The sequence below is a fragment of the Diadema antillarum genome, unplaced genomic scaffold (assembly GCF_040938485.1).
Source record: "Diadema antillarum isolate AM-2024a unplaced genomic scaffold, OU_Dant_1.0 seq00000595_RagTag, whole genome shotgun sequence".
NCBI lineage: Eukaryota > Metazoa > Echinodermata > Echinoidea > Diadematoida > Diadematidae > Diadema > Diadema antillarum.
The window spans coordinates 167,329-185,671 of NW_027271526.1; the positions used below are offsets into that span (position 1 = coordinate 167,329).

The 18,343-nt window shown below is 40.3% G+C and overlaps 1 protein-coding gene across 3 annotated transcripts in view; it reads right to left on the reverse strand.

The window, feature by feature from the left end:
- The window catches only part of LOC139735729 (sodium- and chloride-dependent betaine transporter-like), a 93,744-nt gene that overhangs the window by 51,946 nt on the left and 23,455 nt on the right, over nucleotides 1-18,343 (reverse strand). For 2 of the 3 annotated variants that reach the window (XM_071646478.1, XM_071646477.1), the window contains exon 2: nucleotides 6,406-6,525. In XM_071646478.1, the coding sequence (XP_071502579.1) occupies nucleotides 6,406-6,447 (42 nt within the window). In that variant the 5' untranslated portion in view covers nucleotides 6,448-6,525. Of the gene's footprint in view, nucleotides 1-2,761; nucleotides 3,404-6,405; nucleotides 6,526-18,343 lie in introns of those variants that run through there. The other variant, XM_071646475.1, reaches the window with a different exon arrangement.

Below are 18,343 nucleotides of genomic sequence, written 5' to 3' on the forward strand. Positions count from 1 at the left end.
CAACAAAACCTCATCCATTAGTGCCCGCACGATTTATGAAGGATCGCGGGGGTTGAAAATGTGAGAACTTATCACGAGGCAAATTCATGATGGAAGAAAAGAGACGGTAAAGTCGTTAAGAATTCATATAGGCGTGACAGATTCCAAAGGGCTGTTTTTATTGTCATTTTTTTTTCATGTTGGAATCGGATTGATGGAAATTTACAGTTCTTTATTGCTGTCTGACGCAAAGCACACGTTCAGATCAAGCTTTGACCCCGTTTGTGAGTTCAGTTATCGCTACTGAATGTGACGCTGATGTCTTGGCTACATGCCTATAGGTATAAGCGATATCCAATTAAATTTCAGGTTTGATCACTGCCCTAAATAGTCTTGTCCGATGCTACACACTCGTTTAACACCCATAGGCATACAACTGAAGTGAAATAAGGCATAAGTTTCAGAATTCTGTTAAAAACACTATTACCACATGTTACTTTTCTCATGAAAATGAAGAAAAAAAATCGAGTGATGGAATTTATCTATAGGCCTAAGTTTTGCTTTCTGTACAAAAGTGCTTGATACATGCAATGCTACCATGGGTAGGCTAAATCGCATTCTACAAAATACACTCATCTTGCGCATTTTCGCATTGTGTATACAAACGTAAAAAACACAATGAAAAAAAAAACAAATACAAAAACAAGCTACCATTAAAGACCACAGTGAATACATGTACACAGGTAAAACCTTTCTAATCTGATGTCGAAAAGTTTTGTCCAGCACCCCCCCCCCCCTGGTCGATTACATTACAACACACGTCATGTGTGCTGCATGTCTCCATCAACTTCCGCCGGTGGTTTGTTTTCTGCTACAGTACCTCTGCTGGAGCAAAGACGTGGAGAGTTGAGCACAGTAAACATTTTGTCTCTTGTTGCCACTTTGTTCCCCTTTTTCTTGTTCTTTTGCTTTTTGTAGTTTTAATGAGGAGATGGGAAATTAAAGGTTCTGTTTGCATTCGGGAGCAGTGATTTAAAAAAAAAAGATTTCAAGATATCACTTTTGATGCATAATTTATGTGTAGGTCAGTTGTATCACAAAACTTCCTACCATATACAAATTTTGCAATAAAGCCTAAAATATGAGTTATCACTATTTTTCTCATTAAAACCATAACTGTAGACGGTTTGTATATTTAACAATACTTAACATCGATTATACTGGTTCAAATTTTCACATTGGTTGTTTTTATCCCAAACTCATATTTTAGAACTATTCGGAAGCACCAATGCTAGGTTTTTGTTTCATCTGTAAATGGTAAATCATTATGCCCACAGAACTCCGAGTTCTGTGATCATGCCTTACCCGAGTGGGATGTGTGCCTGCTCGTCTACAGAGGGCGACATGCATAAAAGACGCTCGCAGCTGCTCAAGTGATGACTTCGCAAAACATTGTCACTGTATCCGTGTTGAATGTGCGATCTTTCGTTTTGCGTTCATTTAAAAGGTTTGAGTGACGGGTTTTTTTTTTTTTTTTTTCTGATTACACTTGTATCTGTGAACGACAGTTGTGGCAAAACTATGGATTGGGGAAAGCACAAATTAATTTTATCGGTTGTGTATTTTGAGGTTCAATAAACACCAGACAAAACGATCTTTGTCAATAAATTATAATACTGATACCTGCTATAAACTTCGGGACAAAAATGACCTACACAATACAGATGCCCAAGCAAAACACCAAACACTTCTTTCCTTGCGAGAGCAATCTCATAAATCGTTGGAACACAGTTTCTACATTTCGAAATGGTCACTGTTACTCGATCTCGAGTGGTTTGCTATCACTCTCTTTTGCTGCATGCATTGCGGACTGCAAAGCAGCCATAAGACTGGGCGGGCGATCGGCGTCAGACTACAGGTTATGGAGAAATCTTCGTCGAGCTTCCTCGTCATCCTCCTCATCCTCATCATCATCATCTTCCTCATCATCGTCATAATGATTAGTATTATCACTATCATTATTTTTATTGGTAGAAGTATGATAGTAGTATTACAGCAGCAATGATGACCATAAAAGCGATAGTGTTTGATATGATATAATAGAATTTCATTTCACTTGCTGAGCGGTGTGACAACCATGATTAAGCGGAATTTGTTTTTGCGCAGCTACATGTAGGCCTGTAATTTGCATTTCAGAGGAAGGGGAAGGGTATTAAAGTCTAAGCATTAAAAAGACTGATTCCGAGATAAGAGAATCCAAAGGAGTTAACATGAATAATATGAATTTAGGTGTGATTGTAAACAAAATAAGAAAAAAAAATAGAAAGGGAGTCGTTTCAAAAGATATGCTATCATCATTGACTTCAGCTAGTGTACATTCTCTTATAATAACAATAATATGAATGTTATATGGAGAATTGCATATACCGCGCAAGGATGACGGAGTGGAAAAGAAAATAGATCTTCAAACAAATCCATGAGTAGTACAAGACGTAAATTATTAATGCAAGAATGTTTATCATGATATATGTCCTGTATAACTTTCCATAAAATCTCGCAGCAAAATTAGTTTTACATAGTAACAACTATATAAGGTCACTGGCCCACGGCACATCTAGCGACTCTGTGCAATTAATTTTTCGCGCATAAGACGCGAAGCTGACAAAACCTCAATGTAGTGACTTTACCACGGTCACGTGTGAAAAGCTATACAGAAAAAGGGGTACGGCAGTTTTTAATCGTAGCCTTCATAAAGCACAGAGCAAAGTGCAAAACCTCTCACCGCCTTAGATACGATAGGTTTTCTCGCTGTTCGTTCGTTGTAAATTGGCATTGCAGGCAAACGGATCTCTCGCATGGCATCGCTGGTCGTTGACGGGGCCCGACGGGGCTCGGCAAAGGTCGACTGCGAATGTCGGCTGAAGTCGGAGGAGGTCGCCGACACCGGCCGAGAGCCCCGCCCGTAGTCCAAGAAACCGCGGTTGGTGTTGGAAGGCGGTCTTTCCAATTCCGTCGGGGTCGGGATAGCATACTGCCCGCGAAGAAGAAGCAAAGCTTCGGATTGTGACATGGTTCTGTCGAAAGAGGGTCTGTTAACTCGCAACTATACGATCTATGCAAAGGTCAATGAACTCCGATATCAATGACTGTATGATCAGCTCCCTCAGTTCCATCCAGCACGACTTCAGATGCTCGTCAATATATCATCTAAAAGAACGTGGTTCGGTTTTAAATCAAGCCGTGTTCCAAAACAGACGAAGAACCAAACTGCGTAGGTTATATTTTGTGTCATTGTAGGCCTAATACAGCTCCGAAAAAATGGTACGTGTATATCTCATAAAACAGGTAGCTCAGCTGGTATATAACGCCGCGCTGATCTTTTGGACTTATCCATTTGAGATGTTGTTCACGCACGTCCTCAATGCAGTGTTGACATTTTAGTCAAACAGCAGCAGCTTCCCATCGGGGGAGAGGCAAGGGACACCCCTCCAGGGGTGCATGGTTTGCCTTCATTGATAGCTCTGTAAATTCAGTGTCGTCGCATCAATCTCAATCCATAAAAATTACGGCTGCACTTGACATGCACCTGTAGATAAAATAACTTTACTGCGGACACGAAGCTATACAGGCGCAGGTGAGATCTCTAATCTTCAACAAACAAGAGGTCATAAGCAGGTATACCCTTTTACCAGTACCTCGCAATCAACCGTTCTGTAATCACGAGCATAATAATAAGGTCAATCATGGGGATATAGCAAGAATATAATGTCTCAGGTTTGAGGTGATCGTCGAACAGAATGGTTTGCAAGATTCAACCGATGCTTCGGGGAAGTTGGTGTAAGATCCCAATGTCTAGCGTTTATACTACGGCGCTGTATTACACGAAATCCTCCATTGTAAAATGGCCACGCGCATGTACACCTTTCCAAAAAAAAAAAAAAGTATACGGTGCCAGTGTACAGTGTAGAGCGCAGCCCCGCAGTCCCAACGCTGCCTTCAATGGCTGCCTTCCCAATAAGGAAGAGGCCGCAGAATGAAGTATCCATTCTCTAACCCATTGTTCGTGTTTGCTTCAGCGCGTCGTTCCTTGTATGAGTTGAAAAGACGCTTGGGAACCCATTAATATTACAGCATGGGCAGATGGAAGGGAATAGAGGATGTTACGACGAGTGAGCGGGTTTTTTTTTTTCACGAGAGAATAAAATGTGACGTGGACAAAGGCTTAAGCACATTACGATTTTGTTATCGTGGTGTATAGAGACACATAGAGCATCGCCTTGTAGGCCTATAACTGCTGTCGAAGGCGCACTCAGCACTTACGTTTTCATCACAAGAGACTCCAATGATAAAAAGAAAATAAGAGATAACGACGAAGTTAGCGACGATTAAAACAAGATAATAAATTCTGCGCTGGCCGATGAAGACAACTTGCTATGATTGCAGCCAAAGGCTTATTTAAAAAACGATAACCATGTCCACGTAAAATGTGCAGTGCCTAAACTGTACTTTCACAATAGGCATTCTTTGTCTCTTTAAAGTTTGCATTTTTTCTTATAGCATTAATTTTTATCCTCAATTTTCCTTCAAATGTTAATGACAATATTGCTCCTTTTATTTACTTTTATTTCGAAGTACAATAGTGCTGTCCTTTCGAGATTCTCAGTTTCTCCTTTACATTGCCTCTCATTTCGAACCAAATAACCGATATGCCTATGTAACGGCCATGTGCAGTTTTGCATCCTATTTATGAACTCAACAAATCGCGGATCTTTTTAAAGGCAGTCCGGTTCTGCTTTTCACCACCTCTGCAATAATGATAATGAATCAAGGCGCAGACGTCTGCACTTCGTTCTATGAAGTCGGTCATTGATCAACATACTATTTCCCACAACTCGCTGTTATGGAACAGCGCCATCTACTTTCGACAGGATTTCATATCGGTACACGATCATTATTCTGGTGTGAAACGACATCAGCATAAGTGGACGCTAAGGGCACGAAAACAGTCAAGACAATTTGAAATTTTCGGCGAGGTACACTGTAGAGACAATATTCCGCACGTTAACCGATAACCCCAGCACTAACACCGCCGGCAAGTGCCAGTTGCAGTTGGAATGATGTTCTCAACAAAGCTCCGGAAAAATACAATGAAAGGGATGCTGTCGCACCCGGAATGCAGTTTGGCAAACGAGTAAACGTGATAATGTGGAAAAAAAATAAAGTTCAGAATACATAAATAAAACAAATGGATGAATAAATAAATCAAAGATTGTGTACGCAACTAGCTAGGTTTTCACGGAGTCCACTACTGACTATTAAACTGTCAATTATGAATGAACTCTGCAATATCCAAGGCACGCAGTAAACCTGCCCTTTGCCCCGACTTTGACGAGCAATTCGCCATAATAAGATAGAACAGCGCCACCTCTGTTCGACGGATGCTCGCATAATACTGTATACGACGGAAACGGCAAGCAGAGACTGAACATGCATTATTGCAAATTAGCATTAACTCTATGACTGCCATATGCAACCTGTCCAGTTCTATGACATTTATGAGTTGGGAGTCCCAAGCCGGGTTTAGCGTGTACTATAGCTTATTCTCATTGGCAAACCACAAACTATATTTCATGAGTGCGGATTTTCGTCCGTTGTAAGCATTTAGGTAAGCATTGGCTAAAATCACGATTATTACAATTACCATACTGGACAAATAAACAACCAACAAATCGATTTGACTCTCTTAGAGGCAAAACGAATTTGTACACTTACTTCTTTGTTTGGTCGTGTACTTTCGTAAACTGCTTCGTCTAATTAGCACACCTTTGTAAGAAACAAATTTTCTAAATCTATGATATCTGACGGCACTCGGCATCAATGTACGAGTACGGAGAAGTCAATATCTTCGAGACATGTATTTTTGTGGTTCATGAACTATATCAGTAAATCTATAGTCAACTGGACTTTCTTGTATTTAGGAGTAGCGACGTTTCACGTCCTCTTGGGATGCTTCATCAGGCCGACTGATCTTTGGCGGCAATTGGTTATTGACCCATGACAAGGTCGGGGAATTTCGGACTTTCGGAATGATTTGTTTTACCTGGATGACTGAGACCATTCACAGACATTTTTTTTTGTTGTCTTTTTGTTATTCTATGGTGGGTATACTTAAATATTGCCTATGACTAACAGCATTTTCTTTAGATCGTCTGGCTATATCTTGTGTGCAATGTCATTACAGTTTTCCCCTCTTTCCCAAAACTGCATTATTCCTCTTTACGTATTTCGTCAAGGCAACAGAAAACCAGCATGCATGGCGCCAAAAGGAATTATTTTTATCCTCATCATTTTAGTCGTCAGTTCTATATTGTTCTGTAGAAAGGCGCAAATCAGATTTTACTAAGACGACAGTGGATGAACACTTACCGGCACAGCGGCCCAACCGGAATCCTGCGAGAAGACAGTCATCTTGCCCTATATTCTCCGAAAACCTTCCGTCACTTTTTCGTCCTTTTGTTTCTTGACACAGCTTTTCGTCAACGCAACCTGGAAAGAGGTCATTTGGAAAGGAGAGTGAGATACGAAGAAAGAAAGAGAGAGGGAAAGACAGAGGGGGAGAGAGGGAGAGAAAATGAGAGACTAAGGGTCATTGAACGCACAAAAGCTTTGATATATAGAGGACACAATTACTGTCCACAACAAAGATATAACAATGTCCACGGACAGCCCAATCCTCGAAACCCGTTAATCCGATTTGGGCGTTGGAACGAGCCATTCCTATAATAAAACTGGTGTATCGCTTTTTTCAGTTACATGGATTTCCACATACCAATGAGGTAAAAATTATGTGCCGGAACGACTAGTCACCTGTGGTTACAAAAATGTCTGACTATCTGGACCCATCACGCGAAACGACATAAAACGCTAAGTAAGCACATCACGTAGACCTCTCTCGTTTTGAGTTAACTGTCCAACAGTAAAGGATACTGGGCGAGATGGAGATTCAGGTTCAACATTTTGTGAGATAATTAGAAACCACATACATGAAATATTAAAGATTATACCATTCTAAGAGAAATTAGAATTTTATTTTATGAAAATAAAATTAAAATAAGCTTTTAATTCCTCTTAGAATCAATAATGTTTTGTAATATTTCATTTAAGTGGTTTCTAATTATCTCGCAAAAAGTTAAAACCTGAATCCCATCTCAACCAGAACTATACCATCCCTTTAAGATGATCTGACGAAAATGTGAATTGAATTCAGCAATGCAGTACTAGTGGGTGATACCGGAAGAAGCTCCTTTGTGATCCAACAACAAAACGGATATAAATAAACACTTTTTTGGTCTTTTCTGATTCACTCGTTTTTCATAGTCACAACTTCACAAGGCCATGTGAAGAATACATTTCGGCCATGACTGGAAAGAAGAATGTAATTATGAATAAAGCCGAGCGCGAAACATGTCTATTATGGAGTGTCGTCAATAACTGGTCACCAACGCTGTGCCCATAGTCCTCTAGCGATTGCTATAATGTACAGAAGGAAACACTCTTCTATTTTTTGCCTAAGTATAACTTCCAGTTTTACAATAAGGACAAGCAGAAGTGAAGGTTTCTGTCCCCTTTATATAGGTCATGTGGATATTCTGCTCTGTGAATTCACAGAAATGACAGAGTGGTCAGCGTATACAAAAGAAGAGAGCTTTAACACCTGGATGACTCATGTACACCGCATCATTAACATACCGGAGAAATCTGATGCCAGACCTAACCTACATCCAACACTCCGAGATGTAAGTCACCTCCCGAAACCGTTTTGATTATGCAGAACACACGCGTCATGAAATAATGGCCAGAAATTACTGTGCATAATGAAAGCAAGTATATTGCACTACAATTAATTGCTCTCGAACCTGCGGGTATAATTTATACTGTTCTCTAAAAATAGCAATGTCGCTGCGTCTTGCTACTCTTGATGGCCGATCTGTGTATTAGGCCTACTGCCCAACTGCATCCATTAAATATTCGAGTATGAGCACGATGCATGATACACTTAATTCGAACACTGCATAAAGTTGGCATGTTTCGTTTTGTCGATTGAAAAATGTATATAGTCATATTTATGGGTAGTTTAGTCTTTGTGAGGACTTGGTAATGAAGTATCCAGTATACCAGTTTACTGACATTATTATAATATTTGTGAATATAGCATATGCTTAACAAGCATGTGGTTCCTCCTTGAGGATCGCCTGAAGTAGCAATTTTGATTATTTGTGCAAACTTTGAGCAAAATCATCGAAATGCTTTGAAGTACGAGCATTTTTACAAGGTCCTCCCCCCTCCTCCCCGTGAACAAATAGCTAGAAATTTGAAGTCATTTAACTATGTTCCGACATTTTCATCCTGGACATTCTCATGCACTAGTTGTTGATAGCCTTTGACATATTGTGAGATTGTGGAATAAAATGGTTCGTTACTATCAGTATCACGAAAAGATTAGAAACACCCAAGCATTTTGATGCTTATTTACAGAAACGGTCTATTCAACTAAATCGAAACTGTCTTCAGTGTCCAACTACATCATTTTGAAGATTTAGAGAGGAAATCCACTCCAAAACGAATAAATTTCAAAAGAAAGAGAAAAATGTTCCTTATAGAGCGATACAAAAATGACCAAAAAATCGGATAAGAAATAAGGAAGATATGACATTTTGAAATTTCATTTTCTTTTTCGGAAAACACTTCCTGACCGGTCGTTATGAAATTTCAAATCAGCAAGTTGACGATGTCATGCTCTCACAATTTCTAAGTTATTTCATATACAGAAATGACAAAAATCTCATATCTCAGATACAGAGACCCGCGGGTCTAGCGCTCACCTGAGTATCGCAAGTTCACCTTTCACGCAGTCACTAATCTAAATTATTCACAGCTCTACCAAAATTTGACCAGGCATTCTCAAGTAGAAGATGAAAATGTACAATAAGGGCCCAAATTTTTTTAAGATTCCGTAATTTGGGGGGATTGGGGCACCCTGGGGCCCTCTGGGTGGGGCATGGTGCCCATTTTTATAAATTGAGATCCTGGCCCCCTAGGGATGCTACCTGCCAAGTTTGACGAAAATACATCATGAGGTTTTCAGGAAGAAGATGAAAATGTACCATTCAGGCCCCCATTTGGATCTTCCCAACCAATCCCCCCCCCCCCTGCCCCAAGAGGGGCACCCCTGGATCTCCTATGAACAAACTTGAAAATACAGTCATTAATGTACTCACTCATAATATTATCTTAGCTCTATAACTTCTGATTCTAGAGAAGATTTTTAAAGATTCCTTCATTTTGGGGGTTTGGCCCCCCCCCCCCTTGGGCCCCCTGGGTGGGGCATGGTGCCCATTTTCACAAATTGAGATCTTAACCCCCTAGGGATGCTACCTGCCAAGTTTGGTGAAAATGGGTCATGGGGTTCTCAAGAAGATAAAAATGTACAAATTAGGCCCCATTAGGACCCCTCCTCACCCCCCCCCTCCCCTGGGTCCCAAGGGGGGCACCCCTGATTCTGCCATGAACAAACTTGAAACTGCAGTCATCAATGTACAAACTCATAGTATTAACTTAGCTCTACCACTTCCGGTTCTAAAAAAGATTTTTACAGATTCCTTAATTTTGGGGCGTTTGGGCCCCCTGGGGCCCCCTGGGTGGGGCATGGTTCCCATTTTAACAAATTGAGTTCCTAACCCCCTAGGGATGCTACCTGCCAAGTTTGGTGAAAATCGGTCTTGGGGTTCTCAAGATGAAAACGTACAATTTAGGCCCCATTAGAACCCCTCCCCACCCCCCTTCCCTGGGTCCCAAGTGGGGCACCCCTGATTCTGCCATGAAGAAAGTTGAAACTACAGTCATCAATGTACTAACTCATAGTATGAACTTAGCTCTATCACTTCTGGTTCTGGAGAAGAAGATTTTTACAGATTCCTTAATTTTGGGGGGTTTCGGCCCCCCCGGGGGGCCCCTGGGTGGGGTATGGTGCCCATTTTAAGAAATTGAGTTCCTAACCCCCTAGGGATGCTACCTGCCAAGTTTGATGAAAATCGGTCTTGGGGTTTTCAAGAAGAAGATGAAAATGTAAAAAGTTTACGCACGACGCACGACGGACGCCGGACGAAGGGCGATCGCAATAGCTCACTTAAAAACTTACCGTAAAACCATGGAAAAAAGAACATATATGTTACCTCTGATATATCTTGGTATGGGAACATGCTTTTACTTGTATAAAGGAACTATTTTACCAAATTTCAGATACAACATATACATGAAAAAATTGTGAGGGTAAAACATCGTCAACTCGCTCATTTTGAATATTCATAAGGATTGGTCAAGAAATGTCTTCGGAAAAATTGGAAATGTCAATATATCATATATTTCTTATTTCTTATCCGATTTTCGTCATTTTTGTATCGTTCTGTAGGGGCTATTTTTCTCTTCCTTTTGAAGTCTATTTATTTTTGGGGTGGATTTCCTCCTTCACGGCGTTAAGGAAAACTCAACTGTAGTTCCAAATCTGATAGACCTGGCTGAGTTGGCATCTTGCCAATGGCCGTTCCGGGAAAGCATCAGCAGCAAATACGGATATCTTGTACTTGGAAGGCGCGCAACAACGGATAATGACTATTGTTCCGTGTTCGAACTGATAAGAGTTTTCTGGTATTCATTTTTTTCAGGTGTCTACCGCTTAATATCACGTTTATTCCTTCAAAGCCTAAGTTTTTCCTGAAGAACTCGAAATTTCATTCCCTTTTTATTGCTGTTTTATATTCTTTTTGCTGCCACTATATTGCGAGATATTTTAAGAAATTGAGTTCCTAACCCCCTAGGGATGCTACCTGCCAAGTTTGATGAAAATCGGTCTTGGGGTTTTCAAGAAGAAGATGAAAATGTAAAAAGTTTACGCACGACGCACGTCGCACGACGCACGACGGACGCCGGACGAAGGGCGATCGCAATAGCTCACTTAAAAACTTACCGTAAAACCATGGAAAAAAGAACATATATGTTACCTCTGATATATCTTGGTATGGGAACATGCTTTTACTTGTATAAAGGAACTATTTTACCAAATTTCAGATACAACATATACATGAAAAAATTGTGAGGGTAAAACATCGTCAACTCGCTCATTTTGAATATTCATAAGGATTGGTCAAGAAATGTCTTCGGAAAAATTGGAAATGTCAATATATCATATATTTCTTATTTCTTATCCGATTTTCGTCATTTTTGTATCGTTCTGTAGGGGCTATTTTTCTCTTCCTTTTGAAGTCTATTTATTTTTGGGGTGGATTTCCTCCTTCACGGCGTTAAGGAAAACTCAACTGTAGTTCCAAATCTGATAGACCTGGCTGAGTTGGCATCTTGCCAATGGCCGTTCCGGGAAAGCATCAGCAGCAAATACGGATATCTTGTACTTGGAAGGCGCGCAACAACGGATAATGACTATTGTTCCGTGTTCGAACTGATAAGAGTTTTCTGGTATTCATTTTTTCAGGTGTCTACCGCTTAATATCACGTTTATTCCTTTAAAGCCTAAGTTTTTCCTGAAGAACTCGAAATTTCATTCCCTTTTTATTGCTGTTTTATATTCTTTTTGCTGCCACTATATTGCGAGATATTTGTAAACAAGACAAAAATATTGTTATGGGCAAGTACAATTATAATGAACGTTACATTACAATGGTTGTGCATATTCTTATTCTTTTTTGTTGTTGTTGCAAAATGAATCATTCTCTTATAGACATCACTACGCATCATTTTCCCTTGTGATCCTTACAATAACACATTGTCAGCATGCATACATAGGGATTATCATCAGCCAATACATAATTGTATCAGTCCCAAATATTTATATTTGTGTTGAAACTATCATTATCACTTGGCCCATGACCATACGGACTTCGCTTTCAATATGTTTGCCAATAAGATACATAAAAATGAAATGAATCCACAATATTTCAACTGTAGCTTGAGCATGCCACCTTGATAGGGCATGATAACTTTTAGACGTTCGAACTTGAAGGAAACTATTATCTATCTATTATTGTATTCTTCATTCAGGAATTTTCCTCGTAAGTATATATGACAACAGGCTTTGGTTTGTGTATTCGCACGGTCATGCGAGCGGCCTGCCCCACGCATATGGGCGACATAATCGATAGGATATGTAGGCCTACTGTTTCTTGTATACGTCATGTTTTCATTTCAGTAATCACAAACTGCAAGCTCAGTCAGCCAAGAAGGATGGGGTAGGTAATGACCACGCCACCTGGCCCCATACCACCAGAAACGTTATGCATCGTCTGTGGATGCGATTCAAGCTTGTGTATACACATACAGACACATTACAGCATGATGATGAACTCATCGCATGCTGATTTAAAAAAAAAACCACACAAAACTTTCAATGAATAATAATGATTAGGTCTATATTTGTATGGAATAACGCCAAGTGATATACGAACCTACCAGTGTCAAATTCCAGTGGAATTTTCCACGGTGTTATCAACGCGAAAAGCGCTTTTGATAATGAACCCAGTACAGGTAGGATGGCCGGGGGGTTGCATGAAAACAATTGATCAAAGCTCCAGAGACGAATTGCATTCAATACGGACCGTATTGTGGTATAATAGAACACGCAGGGGATTCGCCTATGGATAATCATGCATTCTTAAAGGATAGTAGTACCCTACCCTGTATTGGGAATATCTCCTGAAAGAAACCGATAAATGAATATTTTGTCTCACAAAACCTTTATCTCATCCACAACTCCCCCCCCCCCCAACCCTCCCTGAAACAGGATGATGGGGGCGGGGGTAAAGCTCATTACATCGAACAAAATTGACCCCCCCCCCCCCCTCCCCATTAAGAAAAATTAAAAATGTCAGAAAGGGGGTGTGGGATAGAATCACAAGAAAATTTTGAATCTTGCACCTTGCAAGTAAACTGATCACGTCAGTTATTGACAAGGCACACGCTATACTGTGTGTATTATGATAATATTATGTAGGCTTAATTGTTTTGCGTGTGTGAATGCGATATATTACGACGATGCTGATTGCACGTTTGCGAAAATTTTCCGTGCATGCATGCACTGCGATCAGACAGTAACCTTTTTATTTTGCGTCCTTGATTATGACAGGTGATCAATATTCATGTGTATACGTAATATGAAACGGTTGTGATGTTAAAGAGTCACATCAGTCCCTGGAAAAAGAGAGAGAGAGAGAGAGAGAGAGAGAGAGAGAGAGTGTGTGTGTGTGTGTGTGTGTGTGTGTGTGTGTGTGTGTGTGTGCGTGCGTGCGTGTGTGATGGGGGGGGGGGCGGCTCCTAATGAAAAATAGACGAGGGAAGAAAATCGTCTAAGAGACAACTACGCATACCATAATACACATCGTCCAAGTATTCACATTTTGAATCTTTATAGCTGTTTGTCGTTATTCATTTGCTACAAAAACTTCAGATTCAGTTTTAATCCACGCCAGTAAGTATAGGCTTTGGTAAACTACACAAGCAGACGAACGTGTTAGAGACGTTTCAATTAAAATACGACTTTAAATATAATAGAGTTGCGGATCTTAATTGTTTACTAGCACACCCTACGATATTGGTTGAATCCACATATTACGCATGCAAATTAGCTTTATAGTTTAATTCAAAAATGAAACAATCGCGTTTCTGGTGGCTTAGAGAGAAAACTAAACACCCCCTCCCCCATCAGAAAATGGCCATCAGTAAGTGATGGAAAGGTCATGTGTGTGGATGTCAAAGGCGCATGTTACATGCGCCTTGAGAACTATAAAGAGTTGACTTTGCTCAATTATGATAAAATAATATCATTATTAATGTGAATGACTGTATGTGTATGTCCGTTACGTGCGTGTGTGTATTAAGGCCGTGTCACACCAGCCTTGCGTGCGACTTGCAAAGAACAATTTTGACTACCCGGAGGTCCCCGTAGATATCCGCACATGACAGTACCTAGCATGTATCTCAAAAGTAGTCGCCCGGAGGTGCGCACGCATATTCTTTTACCCGCAACCGTGTTTAGGCCCTGTCACACCTTTCCGGGCAAGCTACTTGGGCTTGTTACGTGTAGGGATTTTCTAGCATACCGGACATTCCTGAGGGCGGAAAAGGATTTGTGCGAGTCAGCGCATGTGTCTTACTTGCTGGACGCGTTATATTTGCGAGTATACTGTGTGACCTTTGTACTAGTCGCGTGGGGGCTGACAACTTAGTGAAGGAATTCCTCTAATGGAATGGCTGAAATCTCACAGAATTTCATTATCTTGGCTGCATACGGGACTGCGAAGTACCTGCGTGGGAATTGCCTGGGAAGTACTGCCGCTCAAAAAGGGTCTCCTACTGGCGTTCTGCGTGGACCTCTACGGGCATTCCCGCGACTCGCCCGGAAAAAGTTTTGGTCATGCTCAAAACTTGGCTGCGGTTAAATCGGACTTGCGTGAGCACCTCCGGGCAACTACGCGCTAGATACTGTCAGGTGCGGACCAACTGCGGAGAGCTCCTTGGAGTAAATTTGTTTCCCCGCAAGTCAAGCCGCAGAAGTTCCCCCGTACGGTATGACAAGGCATGAATGAAAATTGCAAACATTCTTGTTCGCTCGCTGAAAATCTTCTATACGTGCTGGAAACTACCTCCTCGCCACAAGCCCGCGTTATGGTGTGACACGGCCTTTAAGCAGTCACTGTTGTTTCAATATGCATTGTTTTCCCTCAGATTATCAATAGCCATTCGCAGACGAATACCATCCGTTGATCAAAGAAACAAAGAGCCTATGCAGATACCCACGTTTGAGTACTAGTATTTAAAAAAAAAAAACAATTTATACAGTACATTTATAAATCATAGCGCTCGAAAATCTGCACGAACAGACTGCAATAAATGAAAAGCCGTAAACCTATGAAGAAGTTTTGTTCAAATCGGAAATACATTCAACAAAGATTCTTTTCTTATAGGCCTACGTATAACAACTCGTCAGATCAATAAGTGCAGTTACTAGATAGTCGGATATCTAAAATGCTAGGAAGAGGTTCTGTGAACGTCAACTCTAAACATGGCATTCAGTTATCTTCTGTATGGCAAAATAAAAGAAACAATACAAAACAAAACAAAATACAGAGAAATCCATGCAACATTCCCCTTGTTGCAAACCATGATGGCACTAAGCAGTAGCTCCAAATGCGAAACTGATTCTCCCCTAGTACCTCCTTGATTCTATACTGTACATGACATCAATGGATTGTATTACCAACGAGAGAGAGTAAAATGTCCTTAAAGCTTTTGTTTATCACACCTTTGGGAGCAGTGATTTAATAAATGTTCAAGATATCACATTTGAAGCATATGTGTAGGTCAGTTGTATCACAAAACATTCTACCGTATAAAATTTTTGCAATAAAGCCTAAGATATAAGGAGATATCAGTATTTTTCTCATTAACCGTAACTGTTGTTCACATTTTTTTTTGGTGCATTTAACAATACTTAACATCGATTATACGGATTCAAATTTTTACAGTGGTTGTTTCTATCCCTAATCACATTTTAGAACTATTTTAACGCAACTAATGCTGGGTTTTTGTTTCTTCTGCAAATGGTAAATTATGCCTTTAAAGTGGAGAAAGCTCAGAACGTGCAAAATGTTGGCCCTCATGTTGCGTTTTTCCCCCCAAGCCAGAACAGTAACAAGGGGGCACTCTTTGAATACGTGACAGAAGGACAAGACACGAATGGGCGGACGAGAGAGAATGGCGTTGCCGATTTCTCGCTTCTTTTCTTATATTTTGGAGTATTAGCGCCCCCATCTGTTTCGAGGTCACCAAGGTTACCGCGGTCAGAGGTGACGGACGCGCTGGAATGGGATTGTGAGAAAACTGGGCCGTGCCGCGGTTTACCCGCGGGTTTGCCACACGACGCTGTCATAATGGGGGGGGGGGGGGGGGGGGGGGGGACTGGGAACACTCCCCAACGTTAGTTTTGAAATCTTTTTGTGAAAAAAAAAAAAAACATAATCAAGCCAAACTTTTGTAGAATTTACAGAATCAGACTCAGTTACTTTTCTGATCCCACCTCTCCTTTTCGAAGACATTGCTATCTCAACCACCGATAAACGTTTAAAGGCCTACAGTGCCAACCAAGTAAGAGCAGGAGATTTCCTCCTGTTTTTATTCTTGATTATACATTCTCATAAAGTGAGCAGAACTGAATACATCAACAAGGTAAAATAAAAAGGCAGAGTTTATAAAATTTATACCCTTGCTGTGAGCTGTTGGTGTGTTTTTTTCCCGGGATTTTCTGAATGTGATGATAATGCTTTATTTCCTCGCTTCTTCTCTCTTTTATTCTTATATGATATAAGTGATAATTGATTAGCTGTTGCCAAATAATGCTCTCGACTCATCTGCACATTACACTCCAGATTTCACCTTCATTTTGGAACACAAGCTCAATCACATAATACCCATACGTAGCCATTTTCATGGCCTAGAGCATGTTTTCGTTGCTCTGTGTGTTTCTGATAATAACATTGTTCGTCTGCAGTAGATCGAACAGGGTATAAATATTTGCTAAGTCTTCGATCATTCGGAATATCAAACAAAAAACAAGAATTGGGGCGCAATATGATTCACGTCTGCAAAACTACTCTTTGTTGTGATGTGATTGATGCAACTGGGAAGGCTCATAATCTAACAGCTCTTTGGAAACTATCCATTTCTATTCAAAGTTTATAGCAACTTTTCCGACATTTTGGATAAGGAGATGGACCAGGAAAGAAGATAACCACAAAAACGTGAAATAGTATACTACAGAATATAATAGGGAAGGGCTGTCACCAATACGTACAATTTTTTTACACCACTAAAACACTTATTAAAGGGAGTTTTTTATTGAATAGAAATGACTGCGCGCGCAGTATACCTATATGAACTCTTTAAATTATGTACATTCTGACTTCGATAACACTACCTGCATATCTGTAAAGAATCGAATGCAGCGACAAATTGTAGCCAAATCAAAAACGCTTGTGCTCATATTCCTTTGTGTCAGTGTGATATGAGTATACAGTAGACTGAACTATAATAAATTCAGTGTAGTGTACTGCAGAACTCCTTGTATTTTTTCTCTATTATATCATGATCAGGCGTAATCATCTTTCCTTCTACACAAAATGATTGTCCCAATGCAGTTGCAGGTGCAATTTGTGTACCAACAGTTATCCAAAAAACATATAGGTAAAATTCCCGAAATCACTCCAACAGATTGTTATCTCGAGTTATCGAAACACCTGGAATCTTTTTTGGTGTACTTTGTACCAAGGCAAGGCTGTGTAGTAAATGGACCAATGCGGTTTGGGTACTGTTTTTTTATAGCAATTTTTAACTGGGGCTTCAGGTATGCATGTCAAAAGATTTTATGCACTGACATAGCAACGCACCTGGCTCATTGAATAACCCATTGAAAAATGCTTTTGTTCTTCTTTGGAAGCACCCCCCCCCCCCAGTTATAATATGGCCGCCATAAATTACAGTACTTGAAGTCGGATTCACCTATAGGAGCCGAATGACCTAAATTACAAGAGCTCTGTATAATACAGCATCTCATTCAACGCCTTAACATCCGCAGGTAAAATTTTGCAGACCCAAACTACGACCTCATAATAATTATGACCCCCAACACACCTCCCCTTCATGTTTAGTTCGACATTCGACATATCGGGTTGTATAATACAAAATAGACCGATATGTAAGCCATAGTAATTAATAGTCTGTAACAATTTTAGTCGTCAAAAGACTTGAATTAATCATTAACTGATGAAAAAAAATAAATGATTTGACAATACTCCGACAAATCAATAGTAGTCTTGCGAACAAACAAATTTGCTTACAGCATGAAAATTATACGTTAGCCAATAGTGTTGTGGGGACATCTAATACGAGTAGGTGTTAATTAAGTGAGTCATGATATTTATAGAAACATGGCGCTGGCCTCCGAATAATGAACGTCGTTCCGGCTACGTTCACACACGGAAAATGAAAGGCAAGAAGACCGCCGTTTCTTCCATTATGAAAACTCACCGCGGGGGATTATCATTCAGAGGGCGGTGCTATCCCCTGGATATGCCACCATCATTTAACGACGGTGTTATCAATGGCAAACACTCCATACACACATACACATTATCTGAATGAAATTCCATGACAACAATAATGATTTTTTTTTTTTTTTTGGCTCTGCTCTCGACAATATCCTTTGAATCTGCTCTTGCCGCTATTGTCCCGGAATGATGATGCC